Genomic DNA, 11,917 nt, shown 5'->3' on the forward strand with positions numbered 1-11,917 from the left:
GAAACGCCCGCTCAGCACTTTTCCTATTCCACTTCACTGTTACACTGCTCCACATTCCCTATAACATAAAACAATAATAATAACACTGCCTTATATGAAACTGATGTATTTTTGTAATCAATTAATCAAATTTTATTTGTATAGCACATTTCAGCAGCATGGCATTTCAGAGTGCTTTACATCGTAACACACACAAAAACACAAAGTCATGCAACACAGAATCAACAATCAAAACATTAAATTAAGTCAAGTTCCATCATTAAATTAGTAATTGATTACGTTTCAAATAACTCTGAACAGGTGGGTTTTTAGTTGAGATTTAAAGGAAGTCAGTGTTTCAGCTGTTTTGCAGTTTTCTGGAAGTCTGTTCCAGATTTGCGGTGCATAGATGCTGAATGCTGCTTCTCCTCGTTTAAACGTTTCTTACATTCTCAGAAGAGCGTTTTGAATCTTAAGGCAGGTGTTATATACTGAGTTTGCACAATCATAAATTGAGTCTGTATTTTGCCATGATTAATTATTCTAAAAGCAGATTTGGATGAATTAAAGTCAAAATAAACGTGGTCAGACTTACTGAAGAAAATACAAAACAGTGTTTACTAAAAGACCAACATTTTCTGTTGTGCCTAACTTTTTGTAATCTCTTATATTTCTGTCCTAGTCAAAGATAAAATAGTCACCATGTCTGTAAATCGTCTTTGCTGGGGGACAAATCTGTCCTCTGCTTGAATTGCAGTTGGGGGCCGTAGAAAATCAACACAAACAACCTCCGGGCCGCACTTTGGAAACCCTGCGTTAACAGGTACCACTTCATAACGATTCTGGATCCGTTTAGCTTTACGGTTCTGAGTGTCATGAAAAACTTTCAAATGAACTTAAATTTCTTAACAAGCTGATGCGGATCCTTCTTGTAATCTCTTACTGTGGGTTTATGAACAATTCTCCAGGCTTTCTGAACACATTTCCAAGTTTTATTTGAAATATAAAACTGCTTTTTCAGTCCTGTTGTGTTCCTACACATAAGAGCTTAAAAATGAGCAAAATGACATTTTTGGGCTTAAAAAACTCTTCACACGGTGTCTGAAAGTCATGTTTTTGTAAAACAAGAAAGAAAAGACCTGAATAAAACCATCACTTAGAAACGGGCTTTCTGGGACTGGACTGATTCATCGAACAACCCATGCCTGTTTGGCCTTAATATTTAACTGAACAGAACTTGGATTAAGCATTAAACCAGGACAAAAGCAGCTGAAATACAGAATATATTTTATGTTTCTTTTGATCGTATCTGGATCATGTGATGTTTTTCCTCCCCATCTTTCAGGTTCATAAACTAAAATTGGGGCTAGATAAACCGGATGAAGTTGGTTAAAATGAGAAGGGTGACGCAGCTTCTATAAATCTGGTGGTGGAGACTTTTATGGCAGAATGTGTCAGCAGATCTGGTCCTCCATACACACACCCTCCGAAAAGAAGAAATTCATAACACAACAGTTTATGGATGTTTCAGACCAACTAGACAACTGAATTCATCAAACTCTTGTGGACAGAGGCGACAGATTGAATACACAAACAACATTTCAAAGTTTGGAATATACTTTATGATATAAACTTGTGCTAAAACTCTTGACAAATTGTCTCTGACGTGTCCAAACTTGACACAGTTAAACTCTGCTTATACTTTTATTTTATTTCATAGAGATTTTAGAGTAAATGGGGCTGAATATATTTGTACATCATACTTTTCACAGTTTTATTTGTTAAACATTTTCTTTCATCTCAAAATTATCCACTGCTTTGTTTTTGTCAACAGAATGAACCTCAGTAGAATACGCAAAACTTTCTGGTTTTAACGTGAAAAAAATTGTTTTTATTAAGAGACAGCATTGAAGAACATAAGAAAATATCTTAAATGTTTTGACTGCAAGGACTAAAACTATTTATATTTTTAGAAGACACCAATGAGAACATAATTCCTAGTTGTCTCTACATTCAGAGATTTTTAATAGCACTACTGCTGGGAAATTTTAAATAGTTAGGATCATTGCTAGGAAAAAACAAGAACCCTGGTCTGAAAAAGGACCGAAGTCTGACAAAAATGAGCTGCGGCTGAAGGAAGAAGTTAAAAGAAACTAAATGCAACAGATCACGTTTTGAGTAAATTACTTAAGTCTCAATAGACCAAGAAAGGTAAAACAAAAAGAATATTTGAGCTTCCAATACTCATTCAGTGTACAGTTTTCTTATTAAAATACCATCTGGCAGAAGACTATTTCTTGCATTAGCCACTAGATTCTTTCACTGAATGCAACTTGTCCTCTCTCACACATTGAGGAAAGTAGACTGCGATGATTTAGGTTGCACTTTATCACTTTGCAACATTAAACGACTGGACTCCAATATCAGATCTTTGATGGACTCTGAAAGCAGTTTAATTTGTTTAAAAAGGTCAGATCAAGTCAAATTCTTCTTCTAATCCAGGAGTGTCAAACTCATTTTCGTTTTGGGCCAAATCAAAATCATGAATGTTCTTAATGGGCCGGTTGGGTCAAATGCATCAATAAAACCTGTTAAAATATCAATGAATTCTTGACATTAAATATTACTGAACATATTTTCAGGCCCTCCAGGATTTTGTGACTCTTTTTGTGATTTTTTTGGCTATAAAAATCAAACAAATTTGGAAATATTTACAATATTTGTGGTTATTTATTACAGTAAACGTGATTTTTATTACTCGTTGTATAGATCATGGACTATAATCTGACATCAATGAAGATGGAAGCAGCTGTTTAGTACAAGTATAAAAGTTTTGAGAATTTTTGAGAAAAATCTGCAGTAAACTTCCAATTATTAGTGCAAAAAAGTGCAGAGGTTTGTTGATTTTTTGTGAATTTCCACAACATTTCTCAAGAAACTGGGGGGGGACTGATTGATACAATCTGGCAGTGAACAGATAAAAATGGCATTCATTAGATTGATGATATAATATCTAAGCTTACTTAGGGTTTAGTCTAGAATCTGTAGGGCCACATAAAACCCTGCAGTGGGCCGGATTTGGCCCACTGGCCTCGAGTTTGGCATGCGTTCTAAAGCGAGATGTGAACAAATATTTCTTCCAAAGCAAAGTTTCAGCCTGAATGTTATTTTAATCACAGCAGAAATCTTAAATAACACAAAAGCACCAAATTAGTTTTCTAAAAGTGTCTGACCTGAAATTAGTAATTAAAAAATTCTGGGCTGCGTTGGGATTTCAGAGCAACATTCCTGAATGTTCAAGCTTTTTGCTGCCCTCTACTGGCCACAAACAACACCTGCAACAGCAGACATTTCACATCCAGACCATTAAAACTCATTGCCGTTACATTAGAAATAAAAATTAGACGTACACACACACTCTGCTGGTTTTACTGGGACAATTTCCTTCACTCTGCTCTTAATAATTCAGGAAACTTTTACCTGTCGTTTGATGAAGCTGGATGTCGTGTCTGAGGACGTGCTGCCATCTGAGCGTTTGAAGCGACTCTTACGTTTAGGCAACTTCCTGGGCATCTGTGTAGAGAAGAAGAAATAAACTTTCAGCATATTAATCATACAGATGTGCGTTTCATTTGAGTCATTCCTAAAAAAATAACCACCATATTCATTATATAAGGACTTTACTGCACCATAGTGCTGGGAATTTTCTTTATTAACAATACATTTATTATGTTTTGCATAAAATAAATAGAAAGATCAATAGATAAAATGTCTAAATTAACACTTGTGATAGACTAAAAAAAGCAATAATTGGATGAAAAATTATTCAGTTTCTTGCTAAAGTTAATTTGAAGAGATACGTAACAATACAAAAGACCAGAAATGCGACAACAAATAATAAATACAGTTGAATGTGAAAGGATGTAAAAGCAAAACTGGCCAGAAGTTGCAAAAAGTAATGAAAAATAAGAAATAAACCAACTAATCTGCCTGAAGATTAAAAATAAAACACTACATTTTTCATAGGATACTGAAAATTACACAATTTAGTTGAATCCTATAATTTCTACAGTTTGTGAATTGCATTCAAAATAAAATGATGTCAATGAATTACAATATTTTTTGGTCTGAATTACTCTAAAAGACCAAAAGGACAAAACTTCAGTTGAATATTACCAGAAGAACCGTTTATTCTAAAGTTTAAAATAAGAAACAATATTTTTAAAAATACTGTCCCAAAATAATCATTTTCCTGCTGCAGACTCTCAAAAGAAACGGAGTAATAATATCATTTCCCTCAGGGCCGGCCCAAGCCTTTCTTGGGGCCCTAAGCAGATTTTTATTTGGGGCCCCCCAAACCAACAACAAGATGCTTCATCATTCCTAACACACCTGCTATCATTAGCATCTTTTGTGATTAGCTTACATCATACCAGTGTTTTGTGGTATTTAAATGTGTCATTTTAATTAGTTGAAACCAACATCACCTGATAAACACTAAATTTACAGTAAACAAGTTTAATATTTTATATTTTCCCAAAAGTGGCAACAGCGGGAAGAAATTAACCTACTCTTTGTCTAAACTATAAATATAACATGGACATTGCTGTAATTTTAAATGTATATTTAAATTACATCATGCTAGCTTGGTGCTCTGGGGCCCCCTGGTGGTGGGGGAACTTTAAGCAGCCATTTAACTCCGATACCCCGCAGCTGGTTCTTATTTAATCATTTCTACATGAAATTTAGACTTTGTATAGCTGCTGCTGCTGCATGTTGGACACAATGTGACAGTTTTCAAATAAATCTGAATGCCAAACTGAGCCCGAATATCAGATTCTGCTCTGGGCCCTATAAAATCTTAGGGCGGCCTGGAAGGCGCTGTGACAGTCTGTAACACACACCTTTTCTTGCAGGGTTTGTGGTTATTTTTGAGTCTTTCTCATCGGTTAAGTTTTAACCATGTATATTTCCAGCTGTACTTCGCCTAAATATGAACATTAATTAATGTAAATAAAACATATTTCAGATTTTGTCGTCGCGAAGACGCAGAGGTTTTTTTTTTTACCCCCTCCGAGTATTACATGAAGCGCCTCTGGTTTCAGGCTACAGGTTGCAGCTGGAGCCACGACCTGATTCAAAAAGCTGCAATCCCGTCATGTTGCTGCTGTGCTTTTCTGCGTGACTGTAGACGATGCGTGGCTATAGGAGGGGAAAAAAAAAAACCCCGCACAGAAATAAATAATAAAAGATCAATATGAAGGAAAGGCCTGGTGTGTGAGTTTGGACCAAAAAGCAGCAGGTCTGATCATTTTTTATTGTATTTTTTCAATGTGTGGGTGGATTAAAGCCTCCATGTCTGAGCCTGATGCTGTGGCTCAGGTGAAAAAATAAAATAAAATAAAACAAAATCTGCGGTTTTACTGAAAGATGAGGGGAGGAAAGAAGTACAAGACTGCCAAACCACGGCGCCTCAAACGGAACAACAAGTAGCATCTGACACGGTCTCTACCAGCAACCTGCCCGGAGAGGACGGAGCTGCAGTGAGTGAGTGGGTTTACCTGGAAATAATGCGACTGGGAGCCGGTTTCCACAGCAGACAGAGGGTCTACGGGCGATTTGGACATTTTGACTTGCACCATCTATTGAGAGCGCAGGGAAGCGGGCGGCACACAGACATGCGTTACTGGAGGAGGAAACAAGACGCACCAAATACATCTATATGCAGGAAGGAGAAGGGGAAAAAAACACTGGAAGGAAGGAAGAAGCGACCCGTAACATTCATGCAAAGCTAGGGGAAACAAACTATTTCCCTCTCTATGATAGAGTAAAAACAATCGTTACATCGGAGGGTAGAGAGACTGCAGCGAGCAGGAGAGACATCGGAGCTAAATTAAACCTTCAACGCCGAGGCGTCGGTCCTAACAGGTCCGTGCGTCGCTGAAGTTGGTGTCCGATTCGGAACCTTTTCGCTGTTTTTTTTAGGACTCAGCGCCTCTTACAAGATTAGAAACATGAACTGAACGAGTCTGTAATGCCTAATGAGATCTTTAAGAATATATTGTTTGGGATTTGTGAAGCATTAACTTCGTTAATAAAACTCAAAAGAGAGCAGTTTTAAAACTGTTGTGGAATTTTGTGCTTGAAACCCGGTTACGATTGAAACATGGGTTGATTCTGACAGATTATTTAGGTAATCTGTTATAATCTGTATTCCCGAACATGCGGATCCATTCCTTACTATCTCAAATATTACAAACATAAGAAGTAAAGAATAACATGAATTCAGTCCGAAAAGAGATGAAAAGGACCACAATTTATTTAATTTAAACTCAAGTCAAATTTAGTTCACCCAAAACAGTTTATCTTCCTCATGTTGTATGTTATTTGCGCAACGTTTCTTTCTATTGATGAAGATATAAAAAATTAAATATGGATTTTCTGGCAGCTTGAAGACTGTTTTATAAAGGTTTTGCTGGAATAATCTGGATTGTCTTTTTTACAATGCTGTTTTACAGTACATTTCCATCCTTTTTTCATAATTGAGCACACGTGATACAGGAATAAACATTTATTTGAAAAATAAAGCTACTGAAGATGGCAACTTTTACCACCTTTACAAGCAACATCTGGACTTAATTCTGACATCAAAACCATAACAATAATACAAGGAGTTTTCTTTTTGAGTAATTTGCGATTAAGCTACTTTGATTTTGTTTGCCATTTCCCAAAAATATAGATTGTTCAATCTTGTAAAAATGTTGGTCGATGTCTGAGCTCAAGTGTCTCATTGATGCCTCTTCGGAAGACGTTTCAAATTGCTTGTCATACTTTGATTAAAAACTATCACTCTAACTCGAAACTGAACCCGATCAAATGTAGATGAAATTCCTAAAAAGTGGTGAAATGTCCCTTTACTGATGATCCAGCAAAATCGGAAGTGACGATTCTGATGCCAACTTCAGCGTCCTCGGGTCCATACTAAGTGTTCGGTCCTGCTGGGGGTGTCCGGCTGCACAAACACAAAAAACACCAATTCATGGCAGCACAACACGGGATCACTATTTACATATCTGTCATAGAAACCCCTCGTACAGTCGAGTAGTTTGATTTGCTTATGGAAATAAAACTCAGCCTTCAAAATGGACAAAATGTTGACTGGTTGTTTCATAATGGGTTTCTGAGTTCTGTTTTTATCATCTAGAGCACTTTGAACTTTGCTGAAATATTCTGTACAAACAAACAAACACGATTTGACTTGACTCAGGCGTGTTGAGTCAAGCCAAGTTTATCAATACAGTATTTCAGCAAAAAAATAAATTGCAGCCGTAGTCGAAAATGACTTTACATAATAAAAACATAACGGAACATAAAACATTACATTGCAGTGGAGAAATAGCACCGAAAGAATATTTGTTTTATTTGACTTGAGATTTTGAACTTTTATGGGACTATACATTTCATTTTGCATCATGTTAGTTCAGTCAAGCTGCATCATACAGTCTCCATGGTAACCAGCTGTTTTAAAAATGTAGTTAATTTTCTACAAGTAATCAAATTATGTTAATCCAAGTAAATATATTAAGTTCATTAAGTTGTCATTTTACACAAATGTAAATAAATTTAGATTCAAAAACTTAATTTCAACTAAACTCCTTTAAATTGGAGCTCTACTTGCTTGTTTTTCAGTGAATGTTAGCTGATAGGTTCATGTAGTCTGTTACTTCCAACACTGTTTCAAGTTTTTCTCCAGAAATACACCGCAGGCATCATCCGGTCAGAAGGATTTATATGAGAAAATCTTTTTTTTTTTTTTTTTGAGGTTTTTATTCTCACTATACAAATATTTTGCAATCAAAAGTATTTCTGCTGTTTCCTGAACTGTTTTTGTTTCTCTCTTTCTTTGACTCTCAGCAGCTCGTTGATCAGAAAATGAAAAACCCAAAGCATCAATCCACAACTGAACATTATAAAGGAGCCGGATCCAATTTATATTTTCCTAAAAGCATGTTTTACGAATTCACAAGCAAACATAAAGGCAGTCAAAGTGGCAAAACTATTTTAAGTCGTCTTCCTGCATCAAACTCTTATCTTCGATTACTTGATACATAGTGGCCATAAAAAAGTCACAATAATGACCAGAAAATATGATCATGTGGTTTTGATGCAAAAACAAAACTCAACTTTTGATACTCAGGCATGTTTGTTGACCTAAGTTTGCCTTGTCTACTGTAACCGGCCCATATCTGTTTGTTCAGAGCTTCCAGTTTTATCACCTGACAGCTTCTGTAAACAGCTTTATCGTATCTGACACTAAATGACATAATCCTTAGAAACTAAACCATCAGTTTCCAAGAATTCAACTGTGACAACATGTTGTTTCTTTTTCAATACGCTTGTCTTTTTTTTTCCCCATACCAGATTTTGTAGAGTAAAGATTTTATATGTTTTGGATCATCCCTTCAGAGTTCTGCTCAGGTAAGAAATATGATTTGGGTTATTGTTTTCACTGCACAGTGGAAACATGGCAGGCCAGGCAGAAAGTTGTGGAGAAATCTAAGGTTGGAGTTTGTTAAAAAACAAACTCACAAAGCTCTGGTTGTCAGAAAATGACCAGACAAAAAGAGCAGCAGTAAAATAAGGAGCCAGTAACTCTGGAGAAGCTGCATAGATCCGTCCACGCAACAACTTCTACTTGTGCACTCCACAAATTTAGCAACGAAAAGAAGAAAGTAACCATTGAAAGACGGTCATACAAAACCATGTTTGGAGTTTACCAAATGTCAGGCAGAGCAAACGTGGAAGAAACTGTTCCAGTCAAATGAAACTAAAGCAAAGATTTTTTCCTTATGTGCATTACTGTATAGGTGCAGTGGAAGAAACTAGCAGTGCACATTATCCTGAACTTACCATTCCCTAAGCCCATTTAAGAAAATGGGCTTAGGGAATGGGGAATGAACAGAAAATCTCTGTTCACAAATGCCACCCATCCAATCTGACTGTGTTTGAAGTATTTTGTAATTTCAACCTGGAAGTGCAAAGCTAGTAGAGGCTCCCAGAAATTTGCAGCTTTAATTGCAGTGAAAGGTAGTTATTTAACTGATTTAAAATCCTAATAAAACACATTAAATCTTGTGATAAAGTGGTACAAATACGACTGCATGGCACTTTTACCTACAAAAGGCTTTCCATATGTCTTAGCAACTAAGAACATTTGGGGAAACAAGTGAAACTCTAGTTGGATTAACTTAGAAAATATAACTAAATAATACTGCATTGTTAAATTGTAAAGTTTTCCCCTAATTAACTGCAAGAATATGACTTACAAATGTAAAGTTTGCATTTATTTCAAACGCGATATTTCTGTCACTGAGATCGAGGCGCGACTGCGACCCCTGCTGGTTGTTCGTGTAACGCCAGTCAGCAAGAAAACAGCAGCATTTCCCTCCATCAGCGTTAAAACGGCTCCTCTAACGATTTCTTGAAAATGTCCCGTTTTATCTGTACTTCACGGTATAGAGAAGCCTATATCTATATAGAATATAGAGAAGCCCAACCAACACATGCAAATCTTATTGCATGTGTTGTTAACACACATGCAATAAAATTTGCCCCAATGAGGTCAAATGGGGTATTAAGTTTCTTGCGTTGCTGTTTTTGTTAGTATGATCCTCAATCTTTGATGTGCTGTTGGTAAACGCCCCATCAACACATGGATTGTAAAATATCATGAAATGCATTCTATCCCCCCCCCAAAAAAAGGAAAACAATGTTATTGTAGGCAACATCTAGAGAACAAGCTGGAGGTTTATGCACTTAAATATGTTGTGATGTAACAAAACAAAAAAGCAAGAAAAAGATAAAATATTAAATGAATAACAGCCAAAATATCTTTTGCATGAGTTTACATCGCTAAAACACTTTCAGTCAGTGCATGTAATGTCTTTATTGCTAATGTATTCACTTTCTATTAGATAAACATTTTCTATTTTATTCATTTATTTACATTTTGTGCAATTTTTTTGCTCAGTTGATTCTGTAAAATGCACAATTAGTGGCAGGAGGATGCAAGGAAGTAATTGTGGGATGTTTGTGGAACTGCAGCAGTAAAAATATTTGCAGTATCAGTACAGAAAATTATAAATGAATAAAATAGACTGTACCAGTAAAAGTATGGGTGCAGTAGCAACTGTCTATTGAGTTATAGCATTTACATGCATGATTGCTTCATTCAGCATGATTGCTTGATTTAATTTTATATGATATTGATCTTTTATAATAAAATATCACAATATAAGTATTTATAAAAGTAGTACAAATATCAAAATATTGTTACTTTGATATTTGATAATTATGATGATAGCTGAAATGATTAATCAAAATATTTTTGGGAAAAATTACAATTAATCTGGTTTAAATCTGACATTTTAACAATAAATAAGACATTTAAAAAAATAGCCAAAATAACATTTCAATATCCATTACAATACAATAAATCCTTAGTCCATCCATTCCACTGAACAGTAATGATGTTATTGTACTTTTAAACATTTTAGATATTAAATGTTTTAATTATAGGACTTGTTAAGCAGTTTCTTACATATTGCTGTTTAGTAAAATTGCAAACTGGAAGATATTACTGAGTACTTTTATATAAAATGTGCCCATATTTAACAAAGATTTTACAGAATACATCAGTATGTCATAAATAAATAATGCATTCACATATTTATGTGTACCATGATGAAATCGCTCACGTTGTACCGACTTTTATTGGAGAAAAATCTGAAACTTACTTTCCAGTAAAATCAGGCCTAAATCTTCGCGAAGACGATAGAAAAGGGTCAAGTTTATCACAGATGTGGTTAAAATAACAGACATCATCTGATCACTGAATGCAAGCTTTTCATTGTGGATCTTGCTGGACTCTCAGCTGGGGCATCGCTTCCCGCCTCTAGAGGGAGTACCGAGTGGGAATGAGTGGTGAGACTAGCAGCAGCAGCGCGCCTGGGCCGAACCGAGCTGCGTCAAAACAGCCGAAATCAGAGACCGACACACCGGAACTGAACCCGGTTTCAAAAAAAAAAAATAAATAAATAAAAATAATAATAATAATAATAATAATAAAAAAAAATATATATATATATAGCAACGAAAGCAAAGCAAACGGGGTAGGGAAATTTAAAAACTGAGGAAAAGAGAAACAAACTATCAGAGGAGTGTAAACTGTGTAAATATAGTTTTCAACGTCTTTCTTGCAGTTTTACGTATTTTTCTGACTGACTTCTGGCTCACATTGGTGAGATTTCATCATGGTTTTTATCATGTTATCTTGGTGATTTTAGCATCATACTTTTTTAAAATTTGTATTGGAGTAGAAAAATGTTTGTAAATTTACTGAAGGGATTTTTTAAAAACTTATAATAATAGCACTCACAACATTCAAGGCTAGATTGGATTTAATTATTCTTTATTTTGTGCACTTTGTGTTTGTTTACATTAATGTTTTATATTTAAATATAAACTCCTTTTGTAATATTTTTTACATTGGGCTCTGCCTACTTCATGTCAATTTGGGCATTTTGGGTCTTAATACCTGTAAATATGGATGAATGAATGAAAACTAAATTTTTCGGAGTCTCAATAAAACTATTAGCAGGGTCCTGCAGAAACCTTTTAAAGAGCAGGCGCTTCACATTTATAAGCAACAAAGATTAAGTCAAAATTTATTTATGCTGAATATTTTTATATAAAAAACTATTAGCCAAAGAACTACACAGAGTAAAATATCAAATCAAATGTAAAACATCAACCTTTGTAACTAACTTGATACGAGTTAAAAAAATTGTATTTTTGACATGATGCTGGCTTCACCCCATGCGGATCAAACCTCCTACAAACAGCGTTATAACGGCAGAGGTAGGGGAATTTATTTTGA

The 11,917-nt window shown here is 35.2% G+C and overlaps 1 protein-coding gene across 3 annotated transcripts in view; it reads right to left on the minus strand.

The window, feature by feature from the left end:
- cacnb3a (calcium channel, voltage-dependent, beta 3a) overlaps positions 1–5,929 on the minus strand; it is a 29,515-nt gene extending 23,586 nt beyond the window's left edge. For 2 of the 3 annotated variants that reach the window (XM_044130381.1, XM_044130401.1), the window contains exons 1-2: positions 5,541–5,929; positions 3,460–3,552 (exon numbers count right to left, since the gene is read on the minus strand). In XM_044130381.1, the coding sequence (XP_043986316.1) occupies positions 3,460–3,552; positions 5,541–5,621 (174 nt within the window). In that variant the 5' untranslated portion in view covers positions 5,622–5,929. The remainder of the gene's footprint in view (positions 1–3,459; positions 3,553–5,540) is intronic. The other variant, XM_044130391.1, reaches the window with a different exon arrangement.
- Positions 5,930–11,917: the final 5,988 nt, after the last annotated feature.

The sequence above is a fragment of the Gambusia affinis genome, linkage group LG01 (genome assembly GCF_019740435.1).
Source record: "Gambusia affinis linkage group LG01, SWU_Gaff_1.0, whole genome shotgun sequence".
NCBI lineage: Eukaryota > Metazoa > Chordata > Actinopteri > Cyprinodontiformes > Poeciliidae > Gambusia > Gambusia affinis.